General features: G+C 42.7%; 8 protein-coding genes across 8 annotated transcripts; 4 read left to right on the forward strand and 4 right to left on the reverse strand.

Annotated features, from left to right (window-relative positions):
- Positions 1-1,070: 1,070 nt before the first annotated feature.
- Positions 1,071-3,780, forward strand: SS1G_08819 (hypothetical protein; the record flags this gene model as incomplete). The annotated part of the gene is made up of 7 exons (XM_001590005.1): positions 1,071-1,302; positions 1,645-1,882; positions 1,942-2,183; positions 2,237-2,477; positions 2,530-3,399; positions 3,456-3,565; positions 3,701-3,780. The coding sequence occupies 7 exons, from the start codon at positions 1,071-1,073 to the stop codon at positions 3,778-3,780; spliced, it is 2,013 nt and encodes a 670-aa protein (XP_001590055.1).
- Positions 3,781-5,501: 1,721 nt separating this feature from the next.
- SS1G_08820 (hypothetical protein) lies at positions 5,502-6,164 on the reverse strand (the record flags this gene model as incomplete). The annotated part of the gene is made up of 3 exons (XM_001590006.1): positions 5,502-5,646; positions 5,773-5,865; positions 6,007-6,164. The coding sequence occupies 3 exons, from the start codon at positions 6,162-6,164 to the stop codon at positions 5,502-5,504; spliced, it is 396 nt and encodes a 131-aa protein (XP_001590056.1).
- Positions 6,165-6,732: 568 nt separating this feature from the next.
- Positions 6,733-8,311, reverse strand: SS1G_08821 (hypothetical protein; the record flags this gene model as incomplete). The annotated part of the gene is made up of 5 exons (XM_001590007.1): positions 6,733-7,245; positions 7,294-7,611; positions 7,670-8,096; positions 8,161-8,237; positions 8,288-8,311. 5 exons carry the CDS (start codon positions 8,309-8,311, stop codon positions 6,733-6,735), a joined length of 1,359 nt encoding a protein of 452 aa, XP_001590057.1.
- Positions 8,312-8,800: 489 nt separating this feature from the next.
- On the reverse strand, positions 8,801-10,883 carry SS1G_08822 (hypothetical protein; the record flags this gene model as incomplete). The annotated part of the gene is made up of 3 exons (XM_001590008.1): positions 8,801-9,738; positions 9,789-10,695; positions 10,743-10,883. 3 exons carry the CDS (start codon positions 10,881-10,883, stop codon positions 8,801-8,803), a joined length of 1,986 nt encoding a protein of 661 aa, XP_001590058.1.
- Positions 10,884-11,224: 341 nt separating this feature from the next.
- SS1G_08823 (hypothetical protein) lies at positions 11,225-12,475 on the forward strand (the record flags this gene model as incomplete). Its single annotated transcript, XM_001590009.1, has 1 exon — positions 11,225-12,475. One exon carries the CDS (start codon positions 11,225-11,227, stop codon positions 12,473-12,475), a length of 1,251 nt encoding a protein of 416 aa, XP_001590059.1.
- Positions 12,476-13,108: 633 nt separating this feature from the next.
- Positions 13,109-17,482, forward strand: SS1G_08824 (hypothetical protein; the record flags this gene model as incomplete). The annotated part of the gene is made up of 2 exons (XM_001590010.1): positions 13,109-13,217; positions 13,383-17,482. The coding sequence occupies 2 exons, from the start codon at positions 13,109-13,111 to the stop codon at positions 17,480-17,482; spliced, it is 4,209 nt and encodes a 1,402-aa protein (XP_001590060.1).
- Positions 17,483-18,101: 619 nt separating this feature from the next.
- SS1G_08825 (hypothetical protein) lies at positions 18,102-19,855 on the forward strand (the record flags this gene model as incomplete). The annotated part of the gene is made up of 4 exons (XM_001590011.1): positions 18,102-18,219; positions 18,269-18,425; positions 18,485-19,116; positions 19,311-19,855. 4 exons carry the CDS (start codon positions 18,102-18,104, stop codon positions 19,853-19,855), a joined length of 1,452 nt encoding a protein of 483 aa, XP_001590061.1.
- A 673-nt stretch (positions 19,856-20,528) lies between these two features.
- SS1G_08826 (conserved hypothetical protein) lies at positions 20,529-21,987 on the reverse strand (the record flags this gene model as incomplete). Its single annotated transcript, XM_001590012.1, has 4 exons — positions 20,529-21,114; positions 21,197-21,628; positions 21,806-21,824; positions 21,927-21,987. 4 exons carry the CDS (start codon positions 21,985-21,987, stop codon positions 20,529-20,531), a joined length of 1,098 nt encoding a protein of 365 aa, XP_001590062.1.
- Positions 21,988-22,064: the final 77 nt, after the last annotated feature.

Here is a 22,064-nt window from a genome sequence, read left to right on the forward strand (position 1 = left end):
GGAAAGAAGAAAAAAAATATCAGACAAAAATCAATCAATCAATCAATTCTGCTTCCAGGAAAATGAAGAATCGCAGTATCCGCACCAACAAAAAATTCGTAACAAAACAATCCATTGAGATTTTGAATTGATTCTTGCAGGAGAAGGAATTCTTTTTGTTAATTTCTAGAATATATAAACTTTAGAAATTTTAAAATATGAATATGAATTTCGGGCGATTTTTAAAACCGACTTTCGAACTCTTTTCTACATTTCGACTTTCCATCAAGATCGCGAGGAGTGGTATTCCGAGCCAGGGGTAATCTCCAGAAGCTCTTGCTGATAGCTTTAGAGCTTGTGTGAAAGCTACTTGACATTTCAACGCAAATTGGGGTCTGGTCATGAGTTGCAGAACATTCATATGAGTGGAGGTGAGGATATTTCGGAACTTTGTTAGAGTTTGAAGGACTGACTATGGGCTATGAATTGTATTGCCATGGAAGTATTTCCGCAACAGTCTCATCTTTCTAGAAGATTTCAACTGCTACGCTGCGACGCAGAACCACATCTGTTCCTGATTTGGATGCAACTTAGCATCATAGGGCTGATCAACCATCAGCAATATCCAATCACCGAAAGGAATCGGGAAAGCAGGAGAAGCGTCAAGGTCATATCCCGACTAGATTCCGCCCTTCGGAGGTTAATCTATGTGCAGATCCCGGTTATGCCCGGCTATGTGAAATTATTCTTAATAATGCATGATGGCTGGAAGAAGAGTTTTATTGATCTCGATTGTATAATCACTCAGCCGGATGTGTCGGTACCGTGGTACCGTGTCTCTTTCTCTTTTTGGTCGTTTCAACATTATTTTCTTGATGTTCTCTGAGAGGTCATCAACCTCTTTTCACATTTCCCCTTCATCTTGTTACATCGCCAAGCATAATATCAGGCAATGCACCACGTGACAGCGCTAAACCCAATATAACCTAGTTGTGGAGTTGGAGGGTAAGATAAGCAACCTTCCGGATTTCCCTCGGCATTCCCACCCAACCTTAGTTTCATGAATTGAATGGAATTGTTCCACGACGACCATGAGTGAAGGACCATCAGAACCAATTGAAGCCTCCATTACTCCTGATGAGGCCAATAGAATTATACACTCGCATCGTAAAGTTCGATATGGTATGATGGATCATTTCCCCAATCTTGACTGGATGATTGCAAGTCAAGAATCTTTCGTTGGGCACTCACTGAAAAAATTCTTAGGAACCGCTTGCTGGCCTTGCAGGCAACGCAAGGTCAAATGTGATAACAGACATCCGTGTGAGAATTGTGTGAAGAGGGATCACGCCGTCTTATGTTCGTACAATCCAAAGAATCGGGATCTCGGAAAGACGATACCGACAGCTTCAGTAGCTGGAGTTAAAAGGGGCCGAACCCCGGACAGTGCCAGCGATCACTCTGGTAGGAAAGAAGACGGCTGGCCGAGAACAACAGGTAAATATCAATTTGTGATAAATCTACCAAAAAATGAAGATGCCTCCAATTCGAGTGTATAAAGTTCTCTCATCCATAGTTCCTATTGCTGGACCAAGTGTTCCCGTGGTAGTATCGAATATCTATGAGTCCGATTGAACTCCGAAGTTAATATCACTACAGAAGAAGATGATCCAAATGAATCACGATATCTGGGACAGAATTCAATCGCCGCTTTTTTGAGTGAAGAAGCTCAGATTGGATCATCGCCTGGCGAAGCCGAACACGATGTCATACGGAAAGACATCATGCCTATACTGGGTTTACAGATATCAGCGGCTCCGTTCCCGTTCATGTCCAAAGAACATATGGATAAAATAAGGCATGACATTGCTGCGGCATTGCCATCGGATAAGGATGTCCTAAAGTTAGTAGCACGGCGTATAAGTATAAGCAAGTTGGCAGTCCCTGCTAACCTATGCATAGGTCATTTCAAATTTACAAACAAATAGTTCAGCCATTCTGGGGCCTGTTGATTGATATTGATGATTTTGAGACAAAGCTGTGTATCTACCTGGAAGATCGGGCTAGTTCGGCAAAAAGCAGGAGTCCAAATCAAAAGGGTGTATCTTCGGCCTGGCTGGGAATGCTATTTGCAGTACTTGCTGTATCGTCAAACTACGCGGAGACTACATATCACAAACGTGTAGCGGCCTCACAAACTTTTGGTACGTGAAACAAATTTTTCTTGAATAGTGAAGTAATCTAATCTCAAGTACAGTTCAGACATCGTTCCATTGTCTGAGACTATCTAACTTCTTGATCCGCCCGTCATTGGATTCATTGCAGGCACTTTTGATTCTTGGATTTGTTCTAGCCAACGATATGAAAGCTGAGGCTTCGTGGGCATTGATTGGTCTCACTTGTAGACTTGCTCAAGCTTTAGGCCTTCATAGGGGTCCCAACGAAAGTGGCAGATTCTCATCTTCAGAAGATAATGATTTGCCACGCCGTAAACTATGGTATATTCACCCGTCATCGTTTGTTGATGTCCCCCAGTCTAACAAATTATAGGTGGACTATCGTTTGGCAAGACAGTTTACTTTCACTTTCTTTCGACAGATCTCCCATCGCCGTAATCACAAGATGCAAAGTCCCTCTAAGCCCAATCGCTTTGACGGAAGGCTTTACCTACACAGAAGCTATGTACCATCTTTGTCAGAGAATATTGGATTTCGTCAAGAATGATTCGGCTACCGAGCCAGATTATAATCAAATCATCGCCAATTCAATTGACGTCGAAAATATTCGTCAAAGAGTTCTTCCAGCACTCCGCATTAAAGAAGCATGCAAAACAGTCCAAGATAGATTACAGTACTTTGCCCTTCGACTTCACACATCCTTCGTCGTCTCAGTATTATGCCGGCCCGCTCTTCGTCGTGGGGAAAATGGAATGTCTTCTGACCAAAAGGCAATTATCGCTGAAAAATGTAAACAAAATCTTACCGAAACGGTTAGAATGTACCTAAAGATGCATTCTCTAAGCGTCATACCCACACGTTCATGGGCATTCACTTACCATGGTCTTTCATCTGCGGTTCTTCTTGGAATATTAGGTGAAACCAAAACAGATCCAGAAGTTCGACAACTTCAAGGAGATTTAATAAGTGCTTTGTCTGTTACTGCAGCAAAAGAACAGCCGTCCACGATTCCTAAGTCAGATAAAGATATTGAACTCAGCGGACCCTTATCGAGAGCTTTAGCTGCACTGAAAAATATCTATGATCATGGATGGGTGGTTGAACAACAACAAATTCAACAACGAGCAGTTATGGCTCCAGAGGCTCATATGATGCAGGAACAAGATTTCAAGTCCACAAGTGAATATGATCAGCAAAATGCTGCTCTTGCTATGGCCTCTCTGCAAAATGGAATTGTACCACCGTATGTCTTCACACTTATTGATGGATTTGTAGTCAATCTTTACTAACATGGCACAGTTTAGACTATACGCAGCAGGTTCCTATGAGTAACATGGGCGGTGATATGCAGTCTGTGGAGCAGACACTGAATATGTCACCGATGGATTTATTTGATTCGATTTTCTGGGGTAAGTCATTGATAATCACTTTTCCCTCGCCCCCTCTCGTTTGTCACTCATTGATTGATACCTCTCTACTATCGCCACGCTCGTCCTCATCCGCGCTCTTTCAATTAAAGCAAATCATGCTAATGACCAACATAGAACCCTATCCTCAAAATGGCCTTGAAACAGGTTTCGATTATGCAGGAGCGTCATTTTATCCCCAAGCACCACCCTTTTGAGAGGGTATCAATCTTGATTGGCTGCCACGGCCTAATATTTCATAATGACAACGACGAAGACCATGATAAGTGTCTATTTAGTCTATAAAAAGTTTGGAGTTAGTCGCTGAGTTTGAGGGATGTCCTTTACGAACAAAATTGTCACTAGTGTGCAGCTATTTGGGATATGTGTCTTGGAGTACTTTTAAGCTGTGGGAGGATCTGATTGTTGGGAAATTACAACCTTAGAGTGAGTTTACTTTAACGAGGTTAATGATGGTTTATATTTTATATTATGTATATGATTGTTAGTTATTAAATTTGCTGCAGTTGCTATAGCTGTTGTATCATATTTGCACACGGTACATGATTTGTGATGTGTGATCCGTGATGCCTGCAGGATGTGGTGCTGAAGAAGTAATTATATCACTGCAGCGTATATTAGTATTTCAATCAAATCAAAGAAACTCCATAGATCCAGAATTGAGAACTGAGAATTGATTGAATATAGTGACAACTCGACAGTTATTAATATCTAGATAGATAACAAGATTAAATAAATAAAACCCACCGCAATAAAACCCCATCCAATCCCAATCCCAAATTTCCATTTTTCCATTTTTCCATCTCAAAACCTCAAAACCTCAAAATCTCCAAATCTCCAAATCTCAACTTCCAACAAAACAAAATCACTCTAACCTCTATATTCTATATTCTAAATTTCACCATTCCATAGATTTTTTTCACTAACCAACCACCAACTAACCAACCTAACACTCACTACCTATCCAAATCAAAATCATTTGTATGACTTACTCTTACCTGAGATACTTCTAGTCAAGAAAATATGAATATGGATATTTCAAATTCTATTAGATATTAATTAAATAGGTGGGGACATGGATAAGGAATCCATGGGGGAAGGATTAAGTATGCATGTATGAGAATACTCTAGAGAAGTTGAATGGGTTGTCTTTTTTTGGAGATATATATTGCTTATTAGATATCTAGTATAATAGACTGCCGTGTATGAGGTTTTGCACATTCTAGGTTGTCTGCGTGCATGGTACATGAGCTTCATATCAGATACGGCATTTATTATGGAACTGTTGTTGTAACGATGGCATGATTGCATAACATGAGGTTCGTATAAGAGAGAAAGAGAGAGTTCTCATGAAAATTAACTCATCTAACTCTAATTAAATTATCAAAGAATTATGATATCTCAACCGTACTGAATGGATACAACCAATCAAGAAAAGAAGTTAACCCAAAAACGCCTCATGATGATACCCAAACGCACAACGACAGTTGAGTCATGATCTCCCCCAGCCAGCCAGTACATGAGGATCTAGCCAAGAAGCGTACCACGCTCATCCATCCCCCGATGTGATATCCAGGTCCATCATTCTAGTACCAAAACAGCCCTATACACCAAACGTCTGCGGACGTGAAGAAGTAGAAATACAATCATAAAATACCCCTTTCATTCCCTTTCCTTGTTTCACCTCCCAAAACCCTGCCTAGTAATAAACCAATCTGACACAATGTCCTTCACTTGATAGTATGCGCATCATTGCCCAATGACCCGCTGACCGAAAATAACCAGAACTAAAACCAACCTATAAACCAAAAAACAAACCGAGAGAGCGTGATACTTATACGCCTCTTTATTGAAGAATTGCTAGCGATGCAAAAGACCAAAATCTCATCTCATCTCATGATTAGAGATTGATAGCAATCTATTCTTGCATAGCATCGCCAGCAATGTTGTCGTTTGTGGTTTGTTTTGGGCTCGAAATATCTTTACCGAAGAGCTGGCCGTTGTTCGCAGCTGTGAAGTTTTTGGCGGAGGTTTTGGCAAAGAGGGAACGGGGTTTGGCGTTCCTGAACAGAGATTTTTAGCATTTGTTTCTATCTTATTGGTGGGTTTTGAGGTTCGGTGATGTTGAATAAAAGAATGTATCTGTGTGGAGGTGTGTAGGGTGTGATAAGGTAAAAGAATTGACTCACTTTCCAACCTGTTTGTTGCGATAAGCCGACAATTTGGCAGTAGTTGGAGACTGGATGGTATCAGATGGAGAAATATATTTTTCCTCTTGACCCCTATAATTGAAGTAAAGAATTAGTGAATATTCATATATTTCTCTCTCTTTTCAGAAGAAATGAGAAGCCAAGGCACTGCTGAACAGCAATGCCAGGAGTACTTAGGGTGACGACGGAGAGAACAGTAAAGGCAGAACATACGCATTTTGTTGCATCTTGTTCTGCAAAACCTGACGATGATACTCCATACTATGAGGATCAGCCACCATAGATGGTTTCTTATCATCAACAACAACAGTATTTTGATTCATGGTCGAGATATTAACGTCTTTGTTTGAGAGAACGCTTGGTGAAGACATTGTAATTGATCGTTCGTTGCGAGCGTGAATCTTGGTATCGAGTGATGGAGTTGTTTGTGGTAGTAAAGTAGCTTTGACTTAACAATTATGTATTGAGCTGAGTATTGAATCTGGAGTGGAAATAGGATTGATTGAATTGGATAATTTGCAAAAAAGGTTCTTCTTTCGTGTGGATTTTATGTGGTTTTATGTATTTGAGAATGGTGGAAGATGAAAAATTTATGAGAGCTTGATTATTTACGCTTGTTGTCCCAGCGACGGAAGGCACATTTCTTCGGGATCTCCACTTTCATGCAAATCAATAAACATGAATGTTAAAATCATCAATCACTGACGTAGAAATGGAATTGAAGAATCTTTTGGCGTTTTTGCTATTCTGCTCTTCTGCTATTTTGCTTCCATTGATTTGATTGTTTCGATTATTCATATCATTCATGTAATACTTTTGTCACGATATAAATTTATGAACCAAATGAATTTTATTAATCCTCAATTTAGTAGACCATACAAAATTCGTATTATGTCCCATGTACGTATAAACGAACTATATCCCTAATCCCTATCTAACTTATAACTTGGACTTCTCCCGTACAGTTGGTCCAGGTTCTACATGTGTAACTCTGTACTTTGCAAACAGGGCCTCCGTAGCCTCCATCTGCTTGTGAATCTTCTGAGTCACCTCCGCTCCTCTCCTGTTTTCATTTCTACCCAACTGTTGTAGATGTACCTCATCTGGTCCATCGGCCAATCTCAAGGTTCTGATATTTGCCCACATGGATGCGAGAGGGGTATCTTGACACACACCAGCTCCTCCGAATGATTGGACAGCACGATCAATGACCGTTAATGCCATGCTTGGTACAAGAACCTTTGCCACGCCAATTTCTTTTAGTGCATTCTTTGCACCTCCTTCATCTATCTTAATAGCAGCATTGAGTACAACTAGACGAGCTGCATCGATTTCAATTCGGGATCTGGCCACCCACTCAAGAATTACACCATGCTCTTTCAATTGCTTCTTAAAGGGTGTCTTTTTGGGATCATTGATGCGCATAAGCATCCAATCGAGAGCTTTCTCAGCCTGGGACTAGTTAGCTTTGAATGTTTGTGTAGATCTTGATAAACTTACAGCACCAATAGATCTCATGCAGTGATGGATACGTCCAGGACCAAGACGACCTTGAATAATCTCAAATCCTCGTCCAGGGCCAAGTACGATATTTTTGGCTGGAACTCTAACATTCTTGAATGTCAAATGTCCATGTCCATGAGGAGCATCATCAAAGCCATAGACTGACAACATTCTATTTATTGTGATACCAGGAGAATCAGCTGGAACCAAAATGACAGATTGTTGCTTGTATTGATCCGGATTGTTAGGATCACTCTTAGCCATAACAATATAAATCTTGCATCGTGGATCACCAGCGCCACTTGACCACCATTTCTACAACATGTTGTTAGCCTAATTGCCCCTGGCCGAAAATGGAACCATCACAACTTACGGAGCCATTCAAAATCCAATCATCCCCATCTCTTCTCATATCCATTTGAATATTTGTAGCATCCGAACTGGCAATATCCGGTTCCGTCATCAAGAAAGCTGAGCGAATCTTTCCAGCCAACAACGGAGCAAGCCATTCCCTCTTCTGTTCCTCGTTTCCATATTTCGCCAACACCTCCATATTTCCCGTATCTGGAGCCGCACAATTGGTAGCTTCGGATGCTAAGTGTGATTTACCCAATTGTTCTGCCATCAATCCATATTCGAGGTTGGAGAAACCGGCTCCTTCTTTATAATGTGCTTTCGCAAGGAACATGTTCCATAATCCGAGGCTCTGGGCCTCTTTCTTGAGGTCTTCGATTACTGATGGGTAGGCATCCCATCTCTGTGTACCCTCGCCGAGTTGAGCGTGGAATACGGGGTCGGCACTGTCGATTGTTAGTAGTGAACTTGTGCGGTGAGGATATGGGATGGCATGGTAGAAGGACATACGGTATACATCTCTCCTCGACAAATTTTGTAACGAGATCAAGAGTCTTTTTTGCATGATCACTCACTCGATTAGCAGCCTAGCGGAACAGTTAGTATACGGAGACGGAATCAAATAATGAGCTCTTACGAGAATAGGGATTTTGTCAGACATGATGGATGAGGTTAAAGGAGAACTGGTAGATTCGTATGCGAAGTCTTATCAGTATTTAATTGAGACAATGAAAGCGATAAGAACAATTGTGTATTCAATTCAGAGGAGTCTCTAAATTATAATAAGTATGTTTTAAGGGGAGGATTAATAATATAAGCCTCGAGGTTCCTGTTATTCTACCTTTAGTTGCTGTTACCCCAAACTTCTCCACACATTCGGCTCGGCCAATTGTCCTTAGACCGAGGCAATTTATGTCGAGAGGGGCTATGAACGTCATTAATCAGTCAACCCTTCAAGGCCAATACTCCGTATATCATGACATGAAATCAATGGTACGAGAAATCAGTTCATATTGCTAAGAACCCAGCACTCGTTGACCGAGGTGATGTTCATTTTCTATTTAATCAATACCGCAAACTCCAACCAAACATGTAAACCGCCACCGTTGTCGAGGTATCTTTTCTATGACCCAAATCCGATATGTGACCTTTAATCGGCAAAGTAATTCGCCCTTCGCTTGCCTTTTCCACCTGGTTTGTTGCCCTTGAAATGCTTTTTACTAGTCAGTTTCTTAACATCATTCGGATCCATGTCTTTCTCTAAAGCTAGTAAGGTTGCCTGTTTCCTTCCCGACAGTTGTTTCCCGCTCGCAGTTCCTTGCTCAGAGTACTTGTGACTGAAAGGCATTCGTAAGTGTGCCGAGTTTCCTTGTCCTTGAGCGAAGAAAGTACTGTCCAATTTCTTTGATTTTGGTCCTTGCGGCATGTCGATGATATCGCTATCCACGACAAAACTTTGGTCATCAGCGTCAGAGGCCATAGACGCCAGAGCCTGTCGTCTCTTCTCCGGTAGATGGCCTTCGTTGTACAACTCTCTGTTGAATTCAAAAGGGTCAATATCTAATGGCGGAGGCTGACAGAACAGTAGCTTTCCATTGACATAATCCTTAAGAATATGTCTAGCGGCTCTTGACTCATCCGGTTGACCTTGCCCTGTCCTCCTGAATCCTCTTGCTCTAGCGTACGCTGTTAACATTTCCTCGGCAGTTGGAATACCAGTTCCTCCTTCTTCCAAAGGCCGGGTCACAATTTTCATTCCATACAGTGCTTCTAAGAAACCTTGAGGTATACGGTGTGCTACTAAACCAGCTGGGCCCACGAACTCTCGAAGTTGATCAATAGGTAAAATACCGTTGCATACAAGTTCCGCTTTCGTAGTCGCAAAATTTGGGAAAACCAATCCAGGACAATCGCAAAGCAAAACTTTGTCACTAAGATGAATAGTTTGGAAATGCTTCGTTTTTCCTGGTGTCGATGATACAGACACTTTCTTAGCGCCAATTAAGGCGTTGATGGTAGAAGATTTACCGACGTTAGGATATCCAACGAGACCAATTTGAGTCTTTCTAGGATGTTCCGACTCAGAATCTGGTTTTTTTTAGCTATAGAATTAGTTTCTTGAATGTGATGACCCTTACCTTGAATCTCAGGTGCATGCAACAAGAAAAGAGCCTCCAACTCATCCACTGTCAAGATTCTGGTGCTTTCGGTCTCCATTATTCCATCATCACTTTCTTCATCCTCTTCGTTCGCGTCGGCCCCTTCATCTTGTTCTTCGCTATCCACATCACTATCCTCGTCATCTTCATCGTTATCAAGACCAAGTGCTTTGGCCTTTTCTGCTAGTTTCGACGCTGAAGTAGAAGCATTGGTTTCTTCTTCGGTTTCCTCCAACATTGCTTCGTTTAATTCTTTTGCTAAAGCTGCTGAGAAGAATTTGTATTTGATACCGGCCGCCTCAAAATAATCGGCCCAATGTTGTCTTTGCTCCAAAGTTAACATATCAGCCTTGTTGACCAATAGAAGATTCTCTTTGCGGCTATCGACGTCTTTGACATATCTTTCCAAATCCTCAGATCTAAACAGAAGTGGATTCCTAGCATCAACGATTTGGACAATAAGATCAGACCTCTCAATAACTCTCCACAACTGCCTCCAAACCTCCAAGTTGCGCTCGAATGGTGTCATCAATAAATCGTTATTTTCTTGAAGCTCAGCCAGTCCTCTTCTCCATTCCAAAAGACCATCTCTCTCCATTCTATCGAGTTCCTGCGGCGTGGTAGAAGAATCCCATTTCGGTCTTCTCGGAACCGTGAGTCTTTCCTTGTGTACCTTTTGTTTGCCAACTGCAGCTCGTTCCTCGGCGGCCGATAAAAGATATGGATTCTTTTGATCAGTATGAATAATCTTAACGTTGTTCATCTTCTCTGCCGTAAAATCTGTGCCGGCTAACTCTGCAGTAGACAAGAATTCATCGAGCGCTGCCTGCTCTGTGACCGATCGCATCTTGACCCAACTTGCCTCCTGTTTTTCGTTGGTGACATACTATTTTCTTTTAGTATCAAAGAGTAAAATCATAGAATTTTACGTACGGTTTCTCCGGTATCTTTGTGCGTTCTTTGAATTCCAGTTGCTGTGGTTTTCTTGCGATCTGCTCCTTTGCCCTTCCCAAATCTATCATTCATCAAACTGTTCCCCAGTCCAACGGCATTTTTTGATTTTGCGAGAACCATCGTATGTATGTCTTCTCCGTTGCCCTTGTGAGTCTTCTTGGTTAAAAAATAGATAAAGATCCTGCTATGGATTGGCAGTAATTCGCGGAATTGAGAATAGATAAATGAATTTTACACTTTTTGGGTGGAGTTCTGATTATCGAGCAAAATGAGGGGCAAATTTCTCGACCCTGTGATGAAATTTGACCGCCAAAAATCTTGCCGGCACTAGGAAAATTAAATCTTTCCACAAATAATTGATCAATCTGACATCTGCAATTCCAAACCCTCCTCGGATCGAGATAATAAATATTTTTCCACCTTTCCGCTGTACAGATTTACAATTACCAAACATAGTCAACATGGCTCGAGGAAAGTGGATTGATAAAAAGAATGCGACACATTTTCAACTTGTTCATCGTCCTCAGAACGATCCGTTAATTCACGATGAATCTGCATCTTCCATGGTCTTAAATCCCACCAATGCACCCAATTCGAGCAAAATCAAGAAACTCGATGATTTGACAGCTGAGCTTGGTTCGGGCATCGCACATGTCAGAGATAACGAAGGAGAGGCCGCAAACTATGGTGTTTACTATGATGACACTGAATATGATTATATGCAACACATGCGCGATTTGGGTCGTGGAGGTGGTGAATCAACTTTTGTGGAAGCCACTGGACCAAAAAACAAAAACAAGGGAAAGGGAAAACAATCTTTGGAGGATGCGCTGAGGAACGCAAGCTTGGAAGACAAGGCTGGAGCCGTTCTTGATGACGAAATTCTGCCGTCCAAAAACCTTCGAAAGGTTACATACCAAGCACAACAAGATGTCCCTGATGCTTTAGCTGGGTTTCAACCTGATATGGATCCAAGGTTGAGGGAGGTTTTGGAAGCTTTAGAAGACGAGGCTTATGTAGACGATGATGACGAAATTTTTGAGAAATTGGCAAAGGATGGGGAGGAATTAGACGAAGAAGAATTCGACGAAACTTGGGATGATGAAGACGGATGGGAATCAGATGCCACAGCAAAGCCTACTCAAGAATACAAGGACGCACCTGCTACGACCCAGGATATAGATGATGATGAGCGGGAGGATCATGGCGACGGGGATTGGATGGCAAACTTCAGCAAATTCAAAAAGGATCAGAAGTCCAGCAAGGCTCAAGTTGCGCCTTCGCAATCTGACCTACAATCATCATTGTTTACCACCACCACAAATGGCGGAAGGCGAAAGAAGAGAAAGGGTGCCTTGACAAACCCTTCCGCTTACTCCATGACATCGTCCTCAATATTCAGAACAGAAGGCCTTACTACACTCGATCAACGATTCGAGAAAATCGAGGAACAATACAACGAGGATTTTGACGATATGGCCTCCGTTTCGATGGCCTCGTCATCTGTATCTACTGTAGAAGGCGACCTTCGCCAAGATTTCGATAGTATTATGGATGACTTCCTAGGCAGTCATTCTATGAGCGGTAAGAAGAATGTGAAGAAGATGAAATACCAGACTGGTATGGAACAGTTAGACGAGGTTCGGAAGGGTCTCGGTCCAGCACGCTTCAGCAGCTTCGGTAATCGTTCCACTCGTACCCAGAGGGCGTGAACGATAGTAAAGGCCTTTAGGAAGGAGTTGCGGATTGGCATTTTGCTCTATATTTGGTTCACTTGGCGCTTGGAGTTCAAGGCAAATACTTTGAAAAGTATGGAATTCCCCAAAGTTATGGCATCTAAGAATAAAAGTGTATCACGGCGTATGTATTAGAGGCTTCATTACGAGCGTTTTTGGGCTATCAAAGAATGAAAATATATATCTGAATCTTCTTTCAGTGAATACCGATGAATCACAACAATACCAGTAATACACAGCTTTGGGTTTGACTTTGGTTTGAGCCGTAAAATGTAAAGATATAAAATTAAATTTACTCCCAAAACTTCTGATTGTAACAAATGTGCATGATACACAATAATTACCCAAACGTTCTTATTGATGATACTCAAAATTAGCTAGCCATTTTCGTTCGGCGGTGTGCAATCCATTGGCAGATTTTAGTCATCATCAAATGGAGCTTAGGGTGAAGATAACCTTGTTCCGCCTGCCTTTGAGCTCACAATAGAATACTGTATGGAAGCAATTGAAAATTGAGTAAATTTAATTCATTGGAAACGTACACATAATATTAATTCAAATACTCCTCTCCTTGTCCCTCCCGCCTCCCCATGATCTAGATCACGAACCATGCTGCTCAGTAGCAGTAACGCCAGGGGCGCACGAGGAAATTCAAAAAGTTCACGAGGGTCAAGAGGTCGCGGACAGGCGGGTCGAGGAGCTTCAAGCAACGCTTCTGGTAAGCCCCAATCACAATTTCATGACACCATGAAGACCTCCAGCATTGACCGACAATACCAATATATATCGCGGCAGTTCCCGTGGTAATGGTAAAAGAATATTATCCCAAAAAATCACAATTTATATCATCATGAAAGAAACTCATACAAATTTGATCATTTAGCTAGTCCATCTCCAAGCGCGACGACATCGGTAGATCCATTTGAAAAAGAGCGACTCGAGAATGCTGCAAAGCGCGAACAGAGAGGCCAAAACGGATCTGCGACCAATAACAGAGGAAGAGGATCATCGCGTGGAGGGTTGCATAGCAATAAGCAGGTTCGATTCGCGACTGAATCAACTGAGGAACAAACTGGCTCGCCTGCCAGCGCAACACCATCAGATATGAAGACTCCCTTTGGCTCGGGGACTGCAACCTCTACGGTCTCCAACCCCTTCGCATTTACTGCAAATCCAAATCCAAAGACATCATCAAACATTTTTGTAGCACCCACTGGACCTAACAGCAAAAGCCCTTCGCCTTCGCCTTTTGCTCCTTCATCTAATTCTAAAACTCCCAATACACGCGTCTTTGGCTCAGCAAGCACGCCTCAGTCGACAGCTGTAAACCCATTCGCCTCTACAAACGCTTTTGGAGGCGCCTCATCTTCGTCGAGTTTTGGTAGCCCATCAAGTGCCTCGGCGACTCCTTTGTCTGCCCTGATCAATTCTCAGAAAGCCGGCATCGTGAAAGGAAGCAATCGCGCGCCTTCGAAACAAGCCTCAATCGAGAAGAAGTCTGAAAAGAATTCCCAGAAAAATGCTTCGCAAAAGCCATTACAGACAAACAATGGTTTTTTCGACAAGAAGAACAAAGCATCCAATCAGTCGAAGTCGGGCTTTGGAAACACTACGCCAATGTCCTCGGAAATGGCCTCGTTTGCGTCAAGTAGTGAGTTAGCCAGCAAGATCAACACTCTTTTACAGAAAGAAAAAATCACGCCACCACGATGTACCGCAAAAAATCCAGGTGATCCACGCGAAAGAGCAGCCGTGAAGAGCTATTTAGATGAACTGAAGAAGTATCGAACATGCGTCCGCGCATCCCTAATTCAAGGTGGCTTCATTGATGATCCTCTCAAACCAAAGAAACTCAGTGAAGCTATCGACTTCAAAGGAACATGCGACCAAATGTGCCCGGAAGAAGAAATTATAAGAAGAATTATTGAAGATGACGTCCAACGTGCTGAAAAGGAGGTAGCACCAGACGGATCCATGCGTCCTTCGCCTCAAATGATGATTAAGAAGTTGGCTAGATCTGCCGCTGGAGAAGATGCCCCACTTCCGCAAGATGTTCGGTCACCTGCTGCACTGAGACGAACACTGGATTATCTCATTGACACAGTCTTGGGAGAGGATGATAATCTAGCAGCTCAGCATGAATTCTTGTGGGACCGAACGCGAGCGATACGGCGAGATTTCGTATTTCAATCGTCAATGAGTCCACCAGAGTTGGCTGATCAAGTTTACTGCCTCGAAAAGATCACTCGATTCCATGTTACAGCGTTACATCAGATGTCGAAGCCTGACGTTGCGCCGGAAAATTTTGTGGAACAGCAAGAAGTTGAACAACTTAGCAAGTCTCTCCTCTCGCTTATACACGCTTATGAGGATTGCAATCTGCAGAATATATCTTGCGAGAACGAAGCCGAATTTAGGGCATACTATGTACTTCTTAACAGTAGCAATCCTGGAATCCTGGAGACGGTACAAAATTGGGGATGGAAGTTTTGGGGAGAGTCTGAGCAGATTAAGATTGCTGTTAGCCTAGTTGAATGTTTACAGAACATCTGGAGTCCACGTGGTCCCTTGCAACCATTCTCGGTGCTGAACGTCGCCGAAAATGCCTTTTCTCGCTTCTTCACAATTTTGAAGGGCCGAAATGTGTCATATACCATGGCTTGCTTCGCTGAGATGCACTTCAACGAAGTTCGGAAGAATGCTCTGAAGACGATACTGTCAGCATACCAACGACAGCGCGACCAACCAAAGGATTGGAATATTAGCAAACTGAACCAATATCTACACTTTGACGACCCATGGGATATCGTTGACTTTGGTGAAGCTTACGGCCTTCGATTTGATGAGGTGGATGGCGATTACTGCTTATCATTAGCGGTGGATAATCAAGTTGTTGATCCATTCCCTCCAATCAAGCAACCTCATTCTGGTGAAATTGTGGAGCGCAAACGTACTGGTCATACCTTGACAGAGGTAATCGATACGACTGTATACGACGGGGTATCAGAAGATGACAAGCAAGGCGAGGAATCAAGTTCTGACGATGGTTTGTTCGTGAAGGACAACATTGGAGGGGTGAAGCCTTTGGCCCCAGCAGTAATCTCCGTTGAGGCACCTGAAGCAGCTAGCTTCCAAGTGGCACAAATATCACCTCAGCAATCCTTGCCAACCTCCCCTACGGCACCATTATTTGGGTTTCCGTCTGCAGGCCAGACAAACGGCACTCAACCCGAAACTACACTTTTCTCGACGAAGGAGCGGAAGGATACGATTTCTCCCTCTACTCTATCTGCCCCAACTCCTGTTGCCGCACCTACTCCATTCGCGCCATCTGCCCTCTTTGCACCCACTTCAACGAATAACCCGTCAGAACCAAAGACTACAGAGCCACCAAAGTTTACTTGGCCGTCAGATAATGCAACAACTCCCAAGCTGTTCCAAACAACTTCTACAGAACCACCAAAATTCAATTGGCCATCGGAAAGCGCAGCCTTTCCAAGTGTTCCTCAAACAACTCTCGCAGAAAGCCCGAAAACTTTCCAACCAACAGAGACTACGGCTTTTAAGCCTCCAGCAACAGAGCCACAATTCACACGCCCTAAGCTTAATGATTGGACTTCTAGTTCCAAGCCTGTGCCCCAGTCCATATATTCCGAGCCACAGTCCATATATTCTGAGCCCATAGCGCATTCATCCGTGGCTGAGTCCGCTAAGGTCACTACATCTACCCCGGCGCCACAGCCAGATCTCAGCAATTTGTTTAGACCTGCCGCTAAAGAAACTCCGCAGCCTGATATCCAAGTACCGACACCTCAGGTCTCTCCATTAGACAACTTTGCAAAGTGGGTTGCACTCGGGGAGGATGGAATCATTGAGCAATTCATGACATATACAGTCCAAAATTTGGTGGGAGAAACGATGGAAAAATTTATGAGAGATGAGGCTAAGAAAGCAAGAAAAGAAGCCAAGCGTATCGCCGAGGAAGAGGAGGAATTGGCCCGGCAGGAAGCTGATGAATTTCGAAGTAAAGCCTTAGCTATAAAATATATTAACATGTGGCGAACTAACGCTCACAATCTCTGGGTGCGTCGGCAAGGGAGCAAAGCTAGAAGAGCTCGCATAGAACACGCTGAAAGCATGAGGGCGTCTAAGACAGCACTTTCGGCTAGTGTTGTTGAGGATTTTAGAGTTTCAACTTCAAAGGGTAAAAAGAGGGTAAAAAGCAGCCCTTTTAAAGATCGACGATCAAGCTTGGGGAGTCTCTTAGAAGGGACTGGGGTTCTCGTGGGTGTACATAACCCACAAGAAACGATAAGTGAGATTGTGAACAATGGAGAAACCGAGCGTAGCAACAAACGATTGAAGTCTTCCGTATCTTCTATCGCGTCGGATTCAACTTCAAACTCACATAGACGCAATCAGTCGGATAATCCTTTGCAACGTTCACTACTCTCGGATCCTTCTTTCTTGAATGGTGGCTCAAGGATCCATTTTCTGCCTAGTTATCAAGCTGCACATGAGACTCGGCCACAGCTTAGTGGCGTACAGACTGACTACTTTCGATTAAAAGCCAGGGGCATCACCACTCTTCCTAATGGAACACCTCTTGCTACTTCTGTGGCAAAGCATCCTTTACGCCAAAAGCAGTCTTTTGATGATGGTATTGGCAAACCTATTAGATCTCGAAGACCGATGATGCCGAAAGAGCAACCAATTCCAAGAAGCAGCCCGGCTAGAGTACCTGCTCAACAATTACTTCTGCCAGCGCCGACTGGCGATGAAGAAATAAGACGTTTGAAAGAGCGAGCTAGAGTAGTTATGGCAGCTGATTCTGGAAGGAGATTACAAAATGGTAGTTTGGATGATGACGAGGATTTATTTGAGAGAGCAAGGAGAATTAGAGAAAAAATGGACGAAGATTCGGAGTGGTTAAGGCGAGAAGTTGATAGATACTCTGAGAGCGGAAGTGGGTCGTGGTCATAGATGTATTGATAGCATTTTAGGGTTGTTTCCCAACAAGGGTTCTTGTGGTGATATATGGAAGGAAAGGAGTTTGGATGCTAAACTTGGCATTTATAGGGGGCGTTTTAAGGATTGTATACAATGTGATTGATGATACCTTGGTACCCTTTTGGCATTGATAGAATGTCACACAAAAAGAGGTTGGATGAGATGAAAGGGGGAAATTAAATAAATATTATTTTTCAATCTGATTAACGTATAAATCTCCAGCTATTTTCATTTTATGAATTTATGGTGATAGATAGTAGGTATACGTACAGATAGGTAGATGTAAGTTGATAAGTCTCATACTAGAAACATCATTCATCTATTTCATCTATTATCCAATTCTTGCTGTAATTGGTCAATAAAATCTTGTGTTCTCAATGCTGTCTGTTCCCTTGGAACTTGATTGGTTGAGTTAATTAGCACGTGACAAAAGAGCTTTACCTTGTTCGATTTAGCTCCCTCCACCAAAATTTCTCATCGGTAAATTTTCTAGAGCTTGAAATCTTCGAGGAAAAGTGAAAATTAATCAACCACTTCGACAGCGGCCACAAAACATCGGATATTGTAGATTCGTCAATTACCTTTATCCAAGATGGCGCTTGTATCGACAAAGAAAGACCAAGAGGTTGATTATACCATAAAGCCTGAAGCTTTAACTCCAGCCATTGACACCAGCAGTTGGCCATTACTGTTGAAAAACTACAACAACTGTATGTGTGAAGTTATTCAGGCAATTGAGAGTCTACTGACATTGTTTAGTACTTGTTCGCACTGGACATTTTACCCCAATTCCCAATGGCTGCACTCCGCTGAAAAGAGACCTCAAGTCCTACATCAGCTCCGGTGTTATTAACCTCGACAAACCTTCAAATCCTTCCAGTCACGAAGTTGTAGCATGGGTTAAGCGCATGTTGAGGTAAATCTTCACTCTTACGCGATCATTCCGCGACATGAACTAACCGTTGAAATTTATAGAGTCGAGAAGACTGGTCACAGTGGTACCCTGGATCCAAAGGTTACTGGATGTTTAATTGTTTGCATTGATCGCGCAACCAGACTCGTAAAATCCCAACAAGGAGCAGGAAAGGAGTATGTTTGTGTTATTAGATTACACGACAAACTTCCAGGTGGAGAGGCACAATTTGCGCGAGCCTTGGAGACCTTAACTGGTGCTCTTTTCCAACGTCCTCCTCTCATTTCCGCCGTCAAGCGCCAACTCCGTATTCGAACAATCCACGAGAGCAAGTTATACGAATTTGATAATGACAGACATTTGGGTGTATTCTGGGTTAGCTGTGAAGCTGGTACATATATCCGTACTCTCTGTGTTCATCTCGGATTGTTGTTGGGTGTTGGCGCACACATGCAAGAGTTGAGGAGAGTACGAAGTGGTGCTATGGATGAGACAAAAGATATGGTCACTCTCCATGATGTTTTGGATGCTCAATGGATGCAAGACAATGCACGCGACGAGGCATACCTGAGAAAGGTTATTCAGCCATTGGAGACCCTTCTCACCACCTACAAGAGAATTGTCGTCAAGGACAGCGCAGTCAACGCTGTCTGTTATGGTGCCAAGTTGATGATTCCTGGATTGTTAAGATATGGTAAGTTTCTTTTTTTCCGATCCCCGCTCCCAAATAGCAAAATACCGCGATGATTAGACACGAGTTTCATGCACCACTCATATAGCCTTCGGGTCGTTGATGAGGAACAAACCACTTTTGAGAATGAGCACGAGATACACTACAATTTTTTTGAGATCACGATTTATGATGGCTTGCGCTAATCAATATCACAGAGGCCGATATCGAGGTCCATGAAGAGGTTGTCCTCATGACCACCAAGGGAGAAGCCATTGCCCTTGGTATTGCTCAGATGTCCACTGTTGAACTATCATCTTGCGATCACGGTGTCGTTGCTAAGGTCAAGCGTTGTATCATGGAACGTGATCTCTATCCACGCAGATGGGGAATGGGACCAGTAGCAATCGAAAAGAAGAAGATGAAGACTGAAGGCAAACTCGATAAATATGGAAGACCAAACGAGGCAACTCCTGCTAAGTGGAACAATGACTACAAGGACTTCAATGCTCCTCCTGAAGATGGAGCTGTTGCTATTGCATCCCACCCAAAGCCTGAAGTTGTTACAGCTGCTGCTCCTTCAGCAGTTTCACCTGTCGATGGTAACGCTACCAATGATGATGAAGAGAAGAATGACAAGAAGAGAAAGAGGCATGACGGGGAAACAGCGGAAGAGAAGGCGGAAAGGAAGCGCAAGAAGAAGGAGAAGAAGATCAAGAGGGAATCAAAGAAATCCGCCGCGGGCAGTTCTGATAGCGAGTAAAGTTGAAACGTTATACTTTCGCTCATTATCATGATTGCATTTTGGTGTAGAATTCCCTCCTTTCCCTTCTCTGTTTTCTTTACATTTTTAACGGTCGGAATAAGAATTGGCGTTGACAAATGAATGTGTCTCTGTTTCTATGTGTGCAACGAATGCAGCATGGCTTTTGTATCATACTTGCAGGGGTTTTTTTGCAGGCAGGGTAATCAAAAGGAAGTTCATTAAATAGCAAAATTAAAAAAGTTAAATTGAATTGTGTTTAAGTTGTGTGTATGTTTGATGTAGTGATTATGGTATGCCTCCGTAGTGAGTAGTGAGTATGGCCAAACACAAGGTTTTTATTTTATATATACAAAGAGAAGAGTAAGTAGAAGACAAAGTGAGTGATATATGTTGAATTTGTAATGAGATGATGTAATATATATATATATTTTTCAATTTACAGATACTAGATAGTATATTACGAAGTTTATTATATTGTATTATATTTGTATCATCTCCAAATATAAAATTCTAGGATTTTAAAAATAAAATATTTATGAGTTTAACCAATTCAATTTATTTGTTTTGTTTATATAATTCAAAAGCAGAATAATATATCACATCTCACATCTCACAATCCATCCATCATAGATCATCAATAAATCAATAAATCAATTCCCTCCCATAAAATCTAAGCCTTAAAAGCACTAACAATACTAATAACATCCTCATCAGCAACAAAATGACCTAACCCCACCCTCTGAGGCACATGTCTCGCACTCGCGCCCCAAACTAACGCATACTTAAAAGTATCCTTCAAAGTCCTATGAATCTGATCACAAACATCCTCCACACGGGAACCACTCCTCACAATCAAAGCCTCTGAGAAATCCGGATCGACTCCCTTCCTCTTCGTATAGATACGAATGAGTTTTAGCTCTTCCCAGCAGCGATCTACGACGTCGCGGATGCCGAGGTCCATTTCGCAGGACATGACGACCGTGTGGGGTTCGCGGGCGAGTTTGTCGAGGAAATCGAGTGACACGCTGTCGATTTTGTTGTAGACGTACAGACATTTGATGTATTTGCGGTGGTCTTTCATGATTACGTCGATGAAGTCGTCGACGGTGCAGTATTCGTCTCGGATGAGTACTTCGCAGTTGAGGATTTTGTAGTCCCGGAGGATGTTATAGATCATTTTTTGATCAATGTATTTGGGGGGTGTTTGGAAGGTGATTTTCATGCCGCCTGCGGCTTTAGGTTTGAGGTAGATGTTTCTGTGGGTAATGTTAGCTCGTGATTTACTTCCAACGTGAAGCCAGCCTCTGGTTTGAGTGACAAGGCGAAACATAAACATACGGTGGTTCCCTATTCAATCTAATCCCCACAGCCTCCAATTCCGCCTCCAACAACGCCCTCTGCTCCGCCTTCTTCGTAGCATCCAACACCATCAAAATCAAATCACTCGTCTTCGCCGCACTAATAACCTGTCTTCCTCTACCTTTTCCTTCAGCCGCTCCCTCAATAATACCCGGCAAATCCAAAATTTGAATCTCCGCGCCTCCATACTCCAACACACCAGGAATAGCCGTAAGCGTCGTAAACGAATACGCCGCGACCACAGATTTCGTCTTCGTAATCTTAGACAAGAAAGTAGATTTTCCCACCGAAGGAAACCCCACTAGTGCAATTCGTGCATCTCCGGATTTCGAAACGTCGAATCCCGTACCACCTGCACCTCCAGCACCAGGACCCGGCTCGAGAAGTTGAGCGCGGTAACGAGCGAGTTTTCTGATGAAGATTGTAAGTAAGTAGAGCCAATCACCGCGGAAATCTCATCCCCGAATAGAAGTAGTATTATTAAAAAGAAAAATAGAACAAACCCTTTAAGAAGCCCAAGATGATATTCTGAGAAATATCAAAATCAGTTATGATTGATCACGTGTTGCCAACTATTCAAAATTGTACATACCCGTCGCCTTATTTTCTATTCAACAATTAGTAAGTATTTGAATTTCTCCTCTTATGCTCATCATCCGTCCCTATAATAACATAGACAAGCAGCAAATCTCCAGGGTCGCAAACTTACTCTGCGTCCTCCTCATCTCATCCTCGATCCTTTGCAAGTATAGCGTTAGCATTCCATCCATATTATCTTTCTACCCATTTCCCATTTCCCATCCCATTTCCAACCCACTAATTCCCATCCATCCATCCATCCCTCCAC

The sequence above is a fragment of the Sclerotinia sclerotiorum genome, genomic scaffold (genome assembly GCF_000146945.2).
Source record: "Sclerotinia sclerotiorum 1980 UF-70 scaffold_12 genomic scaffold, whole genome shotgun sequence".
Classification (NCBI taxonomy): Eukaryota; Fungi; Ascomycota; class Leotiomycetes; order Helotiales; family Sclerotiniaceae; genus Sclerotinia; species Sclerotinia sclerotiorum.